Raw genomic sequence first — 16,627 nt, 5'->3', positions numbered from 1 at the left:
CCCGTGGGAACGGATTGCGAAAGCGTGCCCAGCAAACATTGGTCCGACGGCAACGTCGTGTCTCTGGCCAAAAATAGTCGCGGTATGACGGCATAAATCGGTAAAAAATATGTAACACAGAACATTTCCTAAAAATGCATTCAGATACATTTGTACATGTCTACAGTTATCTGGGGTTGCATGTATAATTGTTATTTTGACTTTTAGCTACGTGTAGTTCAATATAGTGTATCGGGTGAGAGGACGTCACCTGGTGACGTCTTTTACACGTGCATTTATAGTCCATCATGACCCTCCATCATAGAATCCTTGTGAAATATGCAAAAGCTGTGCTTAATCCGTGCATGGTTAATACTGCAAAAATTAATTTAATTGCCCAAGTAGTTTTTAAGAGGTTGTGAAGACGTCCACTGACGTCCTTTACACGTCAAGGCTGTGAATAGACGTCCACTGATGTCTTTTACACGTCTAGTCAAGCAAGACAGAAAAAAAACAGGAATTATCTTTATGAAATACACGAATTGTATACAAAGTAAATATATTTACTTTATCTTGTTTAAATAAATTATAATCACACAGTTCCCAGTGTGGTTAAGTGAATGCAAATCATCTGCATTTTAGTCATTATTTCAACCTGTAGGCTAGCCTACCTGATGTATAGCCTACGTTGTGTTTTTTTTTTGTGTGTTTTTTTTATGGAATGTATGCATATGTAAAACATAAATATTTCTGGTCACCATTTATGTCTGAGTTGGATGAAATTGCCAAAACTGTGCTGCCAAGATGTAACAAAAGATCTCCCGACATTACCAAATCCCGCGATAGGTTAGATTATCTCACGAGATGTTAACGCGTTTTCCCCATAGACTCACTCCGGTGTGATGAACAATCGGGTCCGGCTGAAGAAATGGGTCCGGGCTGAGGACCCCATTAGTATGCCAGTAGTATGCCTGATCTAAATCTGTTCTCGCGATAACTTGTAGCTAACGTGAGCTGTTTTAGTGTTATTATGTGGTAGCTTTATGTAGAATGCTAAATCCCGCTGCTATATGCAAGGTAAGATTGAATTAAATTTTATATTGTATATGTAAATCGTGTATATTCTATAGCTAATATTTAAAATCTCAAGTTGCGTCAATAGCAGGAGAAAGACCGCGAAATTTAAAAATACTACTGTTATTGTGTCACGAAATGTAGTTTTAAGAGTTTTTCAGTCGATAATGTAGTTGTTTAAAGCTCAAATATGTTGTTTGTTTATACAGATAGCGCCTATTTAAAAATTTGATCTGACGTTTTCGGAGATGTGAGATCCAAGGGATCACCGGTTGCTCAGCGCTCATGTATCCCGCTTGGAACAGCCTTACCTCGGCTAGAGCTGCTGCTGCTCTCTAGTCTAGTGGAGTGGTTAAACATGAGATATAATTCGTCTTGTGGGACGATCTTTGAAATCATTAATCTATATTTTGTTCCCTGGCAAATCGTTTTGGCTGAGGGCAAAGTTTTAGTTTCATAACTTTATATAACGTTAAATTATTTAGGCTTTTTATCTTTAACGTTGTAGCCTGCTGACTTATGTTTGACTGAATCGTTTAATTACTTTATTTCTTGACTTGTATGGCTACTTATACTTTCATAATTGCTATTATTGATCAATAAAACTGAAATTTAACAAAAAGAGACAGGGTTGTGTCATTTTATTTTATATAGCCTATGTAAGAATATTTATATATATATATATATATATATATATATATATATATATATATATATATATATATATATATATATATATGATATGATATCACCAACATGGCATGTATTTTTTTCATGTATGGGATGGGAAGTATTTCAGAGTATCACTGACAAAGGCTCAAAAGAGTCCATGACTTTCTAAAAGATCTTTTAAATACAGATTGTTTGTGTTTTTGTTTTACTTTTAGGACTGGAGAACATCTGGTAATGAGATGTCACTTTTTTCTGTTTGTTAAATGCTTAGTTACGGTTGGGATCTCTGCAAAGGAATACCTTCTCACAACATAGCGACACTTTTTAGTTAACTTAATGAATTACTAACGTAATGATAGCAGTAACACCAAAACGTACTTTGCAAGATTAATCGCTGTTTTATATGGATTAACCCTTTCATGCATAGTGGTCACTACAGTGGACAGCTATTAAAAAAAAAAATTCTTAAATTTGCACGGGTTTTGATGGCATAGTTGCACATCATCCTCTTCAGTGGACCCACCCTGGTGCATCATCCTATATATTTAAACCAAGTGGCAAGCCGTTGTGCTTCGATTTTTTTCCCCCTCCAAACCAAGATGGCAAATGGTCAGTCAGAAATGCCAAGTTGCTCCGGAATATCCACCCATTCCTTCTATCCTAGGAGACTCTTGTAGGTAAAAAAAAATATTGCAGCATCAAGCAATATCTAATGCAGGGTTCACCAATCTCGGTCCTGGAGGGCCGCTGTCCTGCAGAGTTTAGCTCCAACCCCAATTAAACACACCTGAACCAGCTAATCAAGGTCTCACTAGGCATACTAGAAACTTTCAAACAGGTGTGTTGGAGATGGTTGGAGCTAAACTCTGCAGGACAGCGGCCCTCCAGGACCGAGATTGGTGAACCCTGATCTAATGAGTCCTATCAAAGTTGGGTCATTATACGTAAACGTGCCATTTTGTGTCCCTTAGAAAAAAAAGCTCTGTAAATCTTAATAAACCATAAAACAAATAAAATATTTTATAATTTAGTTTCCATAATATGTCTAATAATATAAGAATAAATTAATTTCTGTTTCTTTTGTTTTTAAAGGATTTTAATCACATTTTTGTGCACAGCATCTTGCAGAAATGTTGAAAATGGCATGTCCCTCAGTATGATTTTTCTACTTCTCCTTGCATCATCTGCCTTTCATGAAGTTGATGGTAGAAGACAAGTGTTCTCTTCTTTTCTTTGAGTTCATGTAATATCTGAAAGACAGGGACACGCTCATTGTGTCAGCCCTGTTACCAGAAAAGCATATGTTAAAAAGTTATTTGTACATATTTAAAAAGGGATCTCCATATCTCAGCTCAGGAGAGGTGTAGAGAGCCAGGACTTGCACTCATCTCTACGCCTCATCGCCCTCTATCAGAATCCAAGGTTTCAAGAAGATCCGAGAAACTTTATTTTTCGACCCAAAAAAACTATAAGGCCTACCCTGTCGTTTTTTTTGGGTCGAAAAATAAAGTTTCTTGGATCTTCTTGAAACCTTGGATTCGGATAGAGGGTGCTGATGCGCAGACAGGAGTGCAAGATTGGAGGCTCTAGAGCCTTCCAGAGCTGAGATATGGAGATCCCAGGTAGCATTTGTTACACTGTGCAAAATAGTGGTTTCACGGACAGTGGAATTTTGGGATGACACTTGGTGCTACGGACTCAGGGGAGCCCGCTGAGTGCTGATAAACAGGTTTCATCAAAATATTTCGAAAGCTGAGCTTAAAAACCACCGTGTCCGCGAAGCCACTATTTTGCCGCCAAATAGTGGTTTCGAGGACACTCATTTTTATGCAAATTAAACACTGAAATGACTTGAAAATTAGTGTGATGTGTTCAGTTGAGCGTGCTTAGTACAGTGGGGGTGGTTTAATTAACGAGAATTGATATCACACATGACGGGAGAGCAAAAACACATAAATGTCCCAGATCCAACCTATTCAGAGGATGCAAAATAAGGGTTTCACGGACACTGCATTTTTTATGCACATCAAGCACTAAAATGACTTGAAAATGAGTGTGATGTGTTCAGTCGAGTGTGCTTAGTACAGTAGGGGTGGTTTAATTAACGAGAATGAAACTTTTTTAAACACCAAACTTTTCCGCCCGCTCCAGGGGGCCGTGTTCAGTTGCATGTGACGTGTTGTGTGTGTGTTTTTGCAGAGTTCCTCGTGCCAGTCCATCCATGACACCCAGGTTCAACGAGCTAACTACGTCTGCTGCTGCGTTGCACCTTTGAGTTTGCATATCAAAGCAAAAACAGTGAGTGATGTTCCACAGCACTAAGGACTGCAAGTGTTCAGTTGCATGTGACGTGTTGTGTGTGTGTTTTTGCAGAGTTCTTCGTGCCAGTCCATCCATGGCACCCAGGTTCAACGAGCTAACTACGTCTGAAGCTGCGTTGCACCTTTGAGTTTGCATATCAAAGCAAAAACAGTGAGTGATGTTCCATAGCACTAAGGACTGCAAGTGTACAGTTGCATGTGACGTGTTGTTTGTGTGTTTTTGCAGAGTTCCTCAAGCCAGTCCATCCATGGCACCCAGGTTCAACGAGCTAACTACGTCTGCTGCTGCGTTGCACCTTTGAGTTTGCTTATCAAAGCAAAAACAGTGAGTGATGTTCCACAGCACTAAGGACTGCAAGTGTTCAGTTGCATGTGACGTGTTGTGTGTGTGTTTTTGCAGAGTTCCTCGTGCCAGTCCATCCACGGCACCCAGGTTCAACGAGCTAACTACGTCTGCTGCTGCGTTGCACCTTTGAGTTTGCTTATCAAAGCAAAAACAGTGAGTGATGTTCCATAGCACCAAATACTGCAAGTGTTCAGTTGCATGTGACGTGTTGTGTGTGTGTTTTTGCAGAGTTCCTCGTGCCAGTCCATCCATGACACCCAGGTTCAACGAGCTAACTACGTCTGAAGCTGCGTTGCACCTTTGAGTTTGCATATCAAAGCAAAAACAGTGAGTGATGTTCCATAGCACTAAGGACTGCAAGTGTACAGTTGCATGTGACGTGTTGTTTGTGTGTTTTTGCAGAGTTCCTCAAGCCAGTCCATCCATGGCACCCAGGTTCAACGAGCTAACTACGTCTGAAGCTGCGTTGCACCTTTGAGTTTGCATATCAAAGCAAAAACAGTGAGTGATGTTCCATAGCACTAAGGACTGCAAGTGTACAGTTGCATGTGACGTGTTGTTTGTGTGTTTTTGCAGAGTTCCTCAAGTCAGTCCATGACACCTAGTCCAGCCTCCTCACCTACCAGGTCACGACCGCACCATCTAAAGGGGAAACTGACTGACTGCATCATCTAGGCCTTAGGATGGTTCCACAAAGAATTGACTGCACATACAACATGAATTTACTTCAAACTAAAGATCTGACTTTACATACAGCAAAAGACACTGCATCTATTTGTGTCTCATTAGCTCTCAAAAAACTTTAACCTTACAGTTCATTAAATATTTTAACACAGCTAACTCAACATTAATTGTTTTTAAATCTCCACAATGTATAGCCAGAGGACTATCACAAAAGTGTTTAGGAAAGTAAATACATACTAGAGTATGTTTGTTTAAAGCTGCTTTGTATTGTTGTGTATTTTAAAAAGCTCTATAAATGTCCTAAAACGATGTGCATTTTGCTTGTAGTTTTGTGTTAATAAAAATGTAATATATTACATCTCATAATTCAGTTGAATTCATTATGTATTGTATTGTGTAATTTAATTAAATTTTTATATAAGTTTTGGTTCTCTCATTTTATTACATTAAATGTTATTGTGTTGTATGATGTTCTGTATTAAGAATTAATTCTGACATAAATCATATGCATTAGTACACAAATGACATGCTTGTAATAAAAAAGCATTTTATGCCCCATTGCTTAATAACAAATAACTTTGTCACAAAACATACTTTAAAAATGTTATTTCTTTCAAATAAAAGATTATTATATGAATTAAGGGGTTTGATTAATTACATTAAAAATTGTGATTCCATAATTTTATTATACTGTTCTTTAGTCAAGGCTAGATTTAATATTTATACCCACAAAACATAGCTAGCATTCTGTAATTTATTTAAATGTCTAAACTGGTAATACGAAAAATAGTAATATACACAAATAAGCATTATTTTAAGAATATTTTAATAAATAAAAGTGTACAAAATAATTACATAATTATAATTGCATTACGAATGGCTGTGAATATGGTAAGGCAGTATCAGTGCAGTATAAGCTCAGGAAAAGCTCATAGCACGAATCACGATCATCGGATAACGTTAGCTGTATGCTATGCTATTATCTAAGCCAGGTGTCACCAACCCTGCTCCTGGAGGGCTACTGTCCTGCAGACTTTAGGTCCAACCCTGTTCCAACACACCTGCCTGTAATTATCAAGCAACCCTGAACAGCTTGATTAGCTGGTCCAGGTGTGTTTGATTGGGGTTGGAGCTGAAATCTGCAGGACTGTAGCCCTCCAGGAGCAGGGTTGGTGACACCTGATCTAAGCTAACTAAAAAACACTACCAACGAGAAATGTTTAATTTCACAATCTATAGCTTCGGTTAAATACTAGTATATGAAACGTATACTTTAGAATACATTAAATACATTAATGATTCGTTATAACGTAGTACAAACGTCTTCTATAATAAAGTGATTTTGTATGATTTGTAACCAGGCACTAAAGCGATTACCCATAAAACGGGCTTTGAACCAATCGGATTGCTTGGGTCCTCAGCCCGGACCCATTTCTTCAGCCGGACCCGATTATTCACCACACCGGAACACTGAAGTTTGAACAACCACGAACTCACTAAGAGAGGAGGAATTGAGGCCCATATTATTAGAAATCTACTGCTGGGTACGTACTAGGGGTGTGCAAAGCAGCCGGTATTTGTATCTGTATTTGTATTTGTTGAGGGGGGAAAAGTATTTGTATTTGTATTTGTATTTTGTATTCGAGTAAAATTCAAAATAGCCGTAAAAATCAATTTTTTTTGCGTTACACTTCTAATTTACGTTATAGTGTAAGTATTCTTTAATTATATCCATTATAATAATTATGGATATGCAATATTGGTTGATGTTTTTCCATAAATCCAGCAATGAACATGTAACAAGGAACGTCATTGAAAAGAAAATAACATAACAGCCATTACCAACGTTAACGTTACTCTGTCAACAGCCTATTGTCTAAATTACCGAGCTAACAGAGCTACTAGTGTTGTCACGGTACCAAAATTTCAGTGTTCGGTACCAATACCAGTGAAAATCCACGGTTCTCTGTACCAATTTCGGTACCAAAGCTTAATTTAGATTACAAAAGATGGAAACTGTAGTATTAAAAACACTTTACAATAAGATTCCATTTATTAGATAACATTAGATAAAATGACCTAACAATAAACAATAGTTATATAGGCATACTGTCGCAATTATTCTCCTTGGGGTTAATTTAAAAATACATTTTTAAAATCATTATTTAATGCACAATGAATGAAGTGAACAAACATGACCAATCAAGTGTTTGTATTAAATAACATTCACAAACATTAATTAATGTTGTAAAAATATATTGTTCACTCAATGTGTTGATGTTAGATAACGCATTACGTGATGTTAATGAATGGTATCTTATTGTAGTGTTACCAAACTATACAGGAGATAAAACGTGTTTTATTTGAATTGACTGTACTTTTATTTAATCCAAAACTGCATTCATATTTAATTTTAAAAGGGCTTTTTAAACCTGCTAAGAGTTATCCAGCCAAGAATAAGCCTTGAACTGCTTTTCTGACGGACTGATAATGACGGCTTTTTATTTCATTTCTCATCTCCATAAATATATCTAAGGCTAATGCCCAGCAAACACAAAAACGTTGCAAAAACGTTTTTTTCACGTCGTGAAAAAGTTGTCACAACGTTTTTATCCTACGTATTTAATACGACAGATGTCAGGTTTTTTAAACGTTATAAACACGTATTTTCACAACGTGGCTGAAACATTTTTTAAACGTTATAAACACGTATTTTCACAACGTGGCTGAAACATTTTTTAAACGTTATAAACACGTATTTTCACAACGTGGCTGAAACATTTTTTTAACGTTATAAATACGTATTTTCACACCATTGATGAAATGTTTTGTAAAAAAAAACGTTGTTTTTTTAACGTTGCTTCGACGATATGCGTCATGTTCAACATTTTCAAAATGTCAAATATCACGTCTCATGTGGTACTTTTTTTTCTATTGGTTTTTACCACGTTCACCCGAAAAATTCACTGAAAGAACGTGTTAATCACTAAAACCTGAGATGTTTCCATCCTTGGATGTAGCCTGTAAGTGTTTGCAACTGCTGCCACGTCCGTCTTCAAAGAATCCAGTGTGAAGAGTAATCGATCCAGTGGGCTATAAACACAATTCTTTCTGGGACCCGTTAAAAACATTGAAAAATCACTGGACACAAAACATAAAAGTTAATCAAATTCTTTAGAATTTATTGATTAATAACACAATATGATTGATATATGATTAATGATTTTAATTAATGAGTGCATTTCTGTAATGTATTACTAATTCTAGAATAAATAATGATACAATCTATTATATATATATATATATATATATATATATATAACATTTATGATTATTATCAGTTGTACGGCTTCATATTTTTGTGGAAACTATGATACAGTTTTCAGTAAGAGCAACATTTATTTTAAACATAATTTTTTTAGAACAATTTAAAAGTTTTTACTGCAACTTTTGATCAAATTAATCTATCTTTTCTGTATAAACATTTTTTTCAAAACAATAAATCTTTAAAATATTGAAAATGTTTATAAAACAGAACAATGGCCAATTATAACCACATTAGAAAACAGTAAAGGGATAGTTCACACAAAAATGTAAATACTGTCATTAATTACCTACCCTCATGTCGCTCCAAACCCATAAGACTTTTGTGGAGAACACAAATGAAGATATTTTTAACAGATACCTTATGTGCGCATACAATTACATCTTTATTCACAAATTATGTATCTCCAACGCATGTTGCGCCATGAGATCGCTGGCTCTCTCGCCAACACAACACTGATGAATCGTGGTGCTCCGTGAACACGTGTCAGAGACGTATATTTTGTGAATAAAGATGCAATGGGTTTTTTTGCACACACACAGCATTTACTTCACTTCATAAAGTTGAGGTTAAACCACTGGAGTCATATTGATTATTGTTATAATGTCTTTACTACCTTTCTGAAGCTTGAAAGTTGTAGTTGCATAAACTGTGAAATGGAGGGCCAGAAAGCTCTGATTTCATTAAAAAGATCTACATTTGTGTTTCAAAGATGAACGAAAGTCTTACAGGTTTGCAACGACATGAAGGTGAGTGATGAAAATGTTTGGTTAAATTTGACGCATTAGGTGAATCAGTTCCTCAGGGGCACCAGTAGATCTCTTCCTGATCTCTGATCTGCTCCTTCCACCGTTGAGCCACGACAGAAGTTTCCACTTGGAATGCTTTAGCCTGGCTGTTTTTTCTCCAGCATCTAAAGTGAGAAAGAAAACAATATCCAAAATGTAAATGTAAAAAAACAATGGTTGTCCAAAATGTGAAGTATACACTTGAGTTTTCCCTCTACATACTTGTGGAAGATTTCAGTCATAAATAAATTGTAAATGTTTGCTTGATTAGACATTACCTGTCTAGAGATGTTATGTTTATGCTGAAATATAATATTGGTTTGTGTTTTAAAATCACCTATCACATGTCATTTTGTAGCGAACTGTCTCATGTGATAAAGTTTTGTGCTTCAGAACTTCCGATAACATAGTGAGTTTTTAGGGAGCGAATGTTTCAGTGCACTGTAAGGATTTTGTGATAAAGACGGCCACTGACTACTGAGATAGAGACCTGAGTGATATGCACCCAGAGTTATGCACCTTGATTAGCTTGTTCAGGTGTGCTGGACTAGGTTGGAGTAAAGCTCTGCATGTAAGTGGACCTTGAGAGACAATGTTGAGATCTCCTGCAATATGTTCTGAACTTACAACACTGGGACACCTGAACACGGGAACACTGAGACCAAAGTCCTGCAGAGTTTCTGGTGATCCTGGATCAGCTGCTCAGGTCTGCTTAATTGGGTTTGGAGATAAACTCTGTGATCAGAACTAGATGGCAAACAATACTGTACAGGGGAGAAGACAAACAATATTGTTTTGTTGTAAATAATTTGTTCTCTGTTCATCTGCTTACCTGTACAAAGTATGCATCATGAATAAGCGGTAGGCTTAATTTGATATTTTAATAACACTGTTTTACTACATTAATACTAACTACAAAGCCTTAGTTTGCCCTCCAGGTGGGCGTAATGGTGCGACGTGACGTCACATGCTAACTATGAATTAACCATACAGTGCATACTTTTATATAAATAAATTAGCTTATTCCCATTCATCCATTGACCAATTGTCAGCAAAACCTTTACAAAAATATCTCATCTACACATAAGTGATTAAAAGCCCAAACTTACAGCTCAAGTCTAGTCAACCTAACGTTAGCTAGCTAACTGTAAAGATGCTAACGGACTTTTTCGAAGACACTAAACCATTTCTATTAAGTAAATATTCAACGAAAGCGAGTGATTTACATGAAAGAAAGTCTCAGAAACATTTGTATGTACTATTTGTGTAATTTTATGTACTAAACTTACCTTAAAGTTGTTAAAACAACAGTGATAGACGGAGTTTCGCTGATTGTCGGTTGAGCTGCTGCCTCGTTTCCATGGTAACGTCCTCCGCTCCAGTTCAAATGCGGCTTGAATGTTCAGCGCGCGCACCCATTAAAATACGTAAAAGTCACGCAGCATTTACATTTAGATTGATGGAATGAATTATTTGATAATCAGCTAAAATATCATGAAACCTGATATATTATTAAGTGGATAGTAGGCCTGTGGCCATCGCAAACTGTAAATTGAATGAAAATATCCCATACACAAAATAAATATATTTGAAATATATTTTCAGTATTTTGGAATATATGCAAATATTTGAAATTGGCCCAATAAATATATTTCACACTTAACATCATATATTTTTGTTATATTTCAGAATATATTTCAATGTATTTTTTTTCTGTATGGGTCCCCAAAAGTGTCAAAATATATGTGGCATATATTCCAAATACATTGAAATATATTCTGAAATATAACAAAAATATATGATGTTAAGTGTGAAATATATTTATTGGGCCAATTTCAAATATTTGCATATATTCCAAAATATATACTGAAAATATATTTCAAATATATTTCTTTTGTGTATGGGATGAAAGCATTAAAAATGTAAAACAATGTTTCAAATCATATATAATAGGCTACATTATAACATAATATATGTCTACCTTTAGAAATGGTAAACGAGGTAAACGAAAATAGCAAAAACTACATGATATAATTATGAACATATTTTCATACAGTATGTCAATCATCATTAGAGCGTCACCCTCAGGCTGCATGAATGCAAGGACATTAACATTTTTCCAAAAGTTTATAGGCTATTAAATGAGAAGAGACGACTGAGAGTAAGCATTCACATATCACCTCTAAATCCTTTTGATACTTGATATTCAGGCTGCCTACAGCGGTCTCGTCTGTTAGGCTACTCGGTCAATGAAGAATCGCTTTAATGTTAAAATGTATTTTATACACAAACAGAACGTAGCCTACCATTGGAGATTTGGCATGGTTGTATTAATACTGTCGTGACGTTTCTTTTAAAACCTATTTCAACGTGCAGACTACGTTATTTTAACACCTAAATAAAACGTCTCGCCAAAGTTGCATTTTGGTCTGGTTTTGTTTTCGTAGTAGACGAACGTGATATTTACGTTTTTTTTTACTACCTAAAGAAAACATAGCCTACCTGGTTGGTATTTTCACAACGTTTCTAAAACGTTTTATTTTGGTTACATTATTTTTATTTTTATTTTAGGTGTGGTTTCTTAAACGTTTTTAAAACTGCAACATTACCTAATTGCAACCAAAAAACAACGTTGTGAAACGGTAAAAACGTTTTGTGTTTGCTGGGAGAACGCACCATTGGAGATTTGGCATGGTTGTATTAATACTGTCGTGGCGTTTCTTTTAAAACCTATTTCAACGTGCAGACTACGTTATTTTAACACCTAAATAAAACGTCTCGCCAAAGTTGCATTTTGGTCTGGTTTTGTTTTCGTAGTAGACGAACGTGATATTTACGTTTTTTTGACTACCTAAAGAAAACATACCTGGTTGGTATTTTCACAACGTTTCTAAAACGTTTTATTTTGGTTACATTCTTTTTTTATTTTAGGTGTGGTTTCTTAAACGTTTTTAAAACGTTGCACTGCAACATTACCTAATTGCAACCTAAAAACAACGTTGTGAAACGTTGTAAAAACGTTTTGTGTTTGCTGGGTGCAGAGCTAGAAATCAATTCATTCTTTGCTGATACTTCCTCGTCATCATGGAGAGCGCAGTTCGCACCGCTTTCTCCTTTCCACAAACGCTCGCTCTCTCGTGGCGTCTGTCGTTGCTATGCAACCATAGGCGCGCCTGGAAAAACGAGCGCGCCTACATTTGAAATCTGCACGCGCAAAAACCGCGCTATGTGAACGGCCCCTTATGCCAACGTGATAATAGCCTAATCCAAAATATTTCCATATGTGGCTCTTTCCTCCTTTCTTATCAACAAGTGGATTTACAGCCACCACATCAGCAGCACCACATGAAGAGGACGCAACTGCACGCGCTTCGTGGCTCGGGCATGCACGCGCATCAACTACCGGGTTTGAGAGGTGTCAGTCACCTCTTTTACTCACTCACTCAGCACTGCGGTCTCATGAGGAAACGCAGCTTTTTGATATAAAGTTTTTCTTGTTCCCGAATACAAATATTTTTTTAAGTATTTTTTCGAAATAAGTATTCGTAAAAAACACGTTATTTGTGCCTTTCCGAATACCGTATTCGGGTTCGGCTCCACCCCTAGTACGTACATTTTGTATTATTAGATTCACGTGCTAGAGTTTTACTTGTTTGACATGAATGAACCGAAAGAAATGATGCCCACATTGTCAACTGAAATTGGCTAACTGAGTTTGGCTAAAATTAGCTAGTAGGCTAAAAGTTACTTTGAACTTATACAACGGTATACCATAGTATAAAGTATGTCTAATGATACAGTCAAAGTTATTACTGTAAATTATTAATGTAGCCTTTTGAGAGTTTCTTTCTGAAAGTAAATTATCTGAAGTAGAATGAAATGTTTAGCTGGATTTGAACATGTATGTTTTCAGTAACTGCTTTAAAAATATTTTGTAATTTTAGAATTGCTAAACATGTCTATTCAGGGGACATCACAGCCCACCTGTCTTTATCAGAAATGTCCTGTTTACTTTCTCACTGTTACACAGTTAAGGGTCTTTCTCAAGGGCACCACAGTGGTATTGAAGAGGCAGGGGACAAAAGCTGTTCCCCCCGCCCCCCCAACTGATCTAACACCAATTCAAAGCAGAACATCTTTTATACAATAAAATAAAATGTAATGCATGTTGATTACCTTTTTCTAATGTTTCGTTAATGATTCATTCATCTTGTTCCATGTTTTTTTTAAATTTAGCTGAAGACCATAAAAATATTTTGAAAATAAGTGCATGTCATTTACCTCATTTATTTACTTTTCATTTATTTTAAAAAGAAATATATTCTCTTCCCTTAGATGCTGTGAAGAGGTGGAGCCCACATGCTACAGACACTGAAATTGATGCAGCAATGGCAGAACACCTGAAACACGCTCCAGGAAGAGCTAGGGGTGGTGGATACAAAAAAATGAGCCAAACAATGTGTTTAAGGGATAGTTCACCCAAAAATGAAAATTGTCATAATTTACTCAACCTCATGTTTCAAACCTGTATTCTATGTTATGCTAAACACAAAGATGTTTGGAAGAATGTTTGTAACCAAGCAGATGTCGCTTCCCATTAACTACCATAATCATTTTTTCTCCAATAATGGTAGTCAATGGATGCTCTATTTGCTTGGTTACAAACATTCTTCAAAATATCTTCTTTTGTGTTCAGCAGAAGAAAGAAACTCATACAGGTTTGGAATTTGGTGAGTAAATTACATAATTTTCATTTTTGGGTGAACTATCTTTATATAATAATTCAGTATTTTGCAATTGGTATTTTAGTTTGGTTAACAAATCGAGAGCTTAGAATTATAAGGTTCTATCTCCGTTTATTGTAGTTTATTGAGGATCAAAGTTTTTAACTCGGTTTATGTTTTGTGAGATGGAACTTTTTTATTTTATTAATAACTACTAACAAAATATTTTTTTTAACAAAAATAACACCACACAGGCATTAATAAACACCTAATGGATCAGATTGTCAAAAACTCAATTTCGACCAAAAGTGGAGATTATAATTCTAAGCTCACGAAATGTTAAACATTGAAAAAAATAAAGAGAAATTTTGGCTGTTCAAGATCAATAAAATGTTGTGCTTAATCAGAACATGCTTCTTTTTTGCTTATGTCCACAAATAATGTGTTATTGTTTTTGATGTACACGTGGTTAAAACGTTTTATTGACGTTCAGGTCTGACTGGACCAATTTTGGACCTTTTTAGAACCTTTGTCAAGATGTGTAAACCTCAAGACTTGATTGCCTTTCACGATGTTACATAATAGGTGTGTGAATATTTTATATGCAGGCTTATATATACACTTAAATTATGCAGCAACACATTTAAACACATATGACGACGCATTTAGACGTCCAGGGACGCGCAGAAGAGACGTGGAATTCACGGCCAGAAAAGACGTCGGTTCAACTTCCATTTTGGAACTATTTTTCAACCATGACGGGACGTCTCTGTCGGACGTCTTTTCAACGGTCATTAAACGTCCAAGTGTTTGCTGGGTAGGGACAGAAAAATGGACATTTCCATAGAATGACCCATTTCGAGATTAAAGTCGAAATATTTCTAGAATAAAGTCGAAATATTTCGAGAATAAAGTCGAAATAATAGCTTTTTACTTTTATCTGGGCTTTCAACAAAAGGCATTAGGCTAGGACGTTATAGGCTATGCGCCGGAATAGACTTTAGCCTACAGGCGAAAACACCTTTCCGACTGGATCGTGATATCCAGCTGTATGAATGAATGAGGCATTTATATAGCGCTTTCATATGTCTACTGTAGCCTATAAAAGCGCTTTACAATCATTTCAGGGAATCTCTCCTCAACCACCACCAGTGGTTATTATATTTGAGGAAATCACGGGATCCGGCCAAATTACAGAATGATGAACTTAAAATGTATCCAGAACGTTATGATGAAGAGGGAGACAGTGCGGTTACTGTTAAGTGTTCTCAACCCAGATAGTGTTATTATAGGCGACGCCACGAGCACGAAAACACGTCAAAAACACTGCCACATAAAGTTTCGACCAGATTGTGAACCTACTCCGGCGGAGTCTGTGTGCTTATAGGCAACGCATGATAATGCATGTACATTGGCACCTGTCGAATTTTCTTTTTGTTGAAAGCCCAGATAAAAGTAAAAAGCTACTATTTTGTGTAGATCCATGTCCGAGGCAGTTCGATTTCACAAGCGCATTTCTTTACACACACGCACACGCACACACACCTCATTCATGCATTATTCATTCATTCATAAAGCTGGATATCTTGATCCAGTCTGAAAAGTGAGTAAAACCGGTTTGGGACAACATGAGTTGGCCTAAATGAGTGAGTAATTGAAGACCCTTTCATTTCTGCGTTATCAATCCCTCTCAGTTCATACCTTTTTCTCTGTCCTCTGTGCTGCAGTTGATACAGTTTTGTGGTTTTTATGTTCATACTCTTTACACCGCAAACAAATGCATTCTTGATCAGTGATACAGAACATTTCTAGCTCTTTATCATGTTTACGGCAGATCATGTCCTGCAGTCGTCCAGTGGCATCAATCACTTTGTGTGGTTTACGAGAGTGATATTCCTCATGACGGTCTAAATGAGTTTGACAGTAAGATTCCTGACACACCAGACAGGACTTGACGGCTTTGTATTTTCTTCCAGTACAGACGTCACACTGCACGTCTCCAGATCCAGCGTAACAGTCAGCAGGAAGTTTAGTCTTCTTCAGTTTCTCCACCAGTTCAGCCAGAATGGTGTTTTTAGCTAAAGCAGGTCTTGGACTGAAGGTCTGTCTGCACTGAGGGCAGCTGTAGACTCTCTTCTCATCCTCCTGATTCCAGGAGTCTGTAATACAGATCTTACAGTAACTGTGTCCACAGGGAATGGCCACTGGTTCCTTCAGGAGATCCAGACACACTGGACACGTGAACTCATTCTGATCCACTGAAATTCTGGCTTCTGCCATTTTACTGCATGAATACAGAGAGACACAAACACACAACAGCTCAACAACACTTCAATTTCTGTTTCTCTGAACTGAGGAGTTGAAATAGTTTCCTGCTTCTGTGTTTGAGTGACGTGTGTAAAATAGGCGTGTCTGTAAAGCAGCTTCCTCGTTCACACACACACTTTACTGCTGTGTTTACTGCATGTGTCCTTCAATTAGAGTCGAAAATATCATAATTACGAATTCCGAGCTCATGAATGACAGAGCGAAGATTTAGGCTACTCACGAATGCATGTTTCATATATAGGCCTATATATAGCATATAGCATATATATATATATATATATATATATATATATATATATATATATATATATATATTGTCAAATTAATGTCAATGTCAAAAATGTATAGTTCTAAGAAGACACAGATCTTGCTAGTTAACATCATGA

The 16,627-nt window shown here is 36.4% G+C and overlaps 1 protein-coding gene across 1 annotated transcript in view; it reads right to left on the bottom strand.

The window, feature by feature from the left end:
* The window catches only part of LOC307158952 (tripartite motif-containing protein 16-like), a gene marked incomplete at its 3' end in the record, with an annotated part of 51,972 nt that extends 35,725 nt beyond the window's left edge, over positions 1-16,247 (bottom strand). Inside the window, exon 1 of the mRNA XM_079871980.1 lies at positions 15,615-16,247. Within this exon, the coding sequence (XP_079728106.1) occupies positions 15,615-16,193 (579 nt within the window). The 5' untranslated portion in view covers positions 16,194-16,247. The remainder of the gene's footprint in view (positions 1-15,614) is intronic.
* Positions 16,248-16,627: the final 380 nt, after the last annotated feature.

Source organism: Squalius cephalus (genome assembly GCF_949319135.1).
Source record: "Squalius cephalus genome assembly, chromosome: 1".
Taxonomy (NCBI): Eukaryota; Metazoa; Chordata; class Actinopteri; order Cypriniformes; family Leuciscidae; genus Squalius; species Squalius cephalus.
The sequence above is the reverse complement of the archived record's forward strand: the minus strand, read 5'-3'. Positions and strand labels throughout refer to the sequence as shown.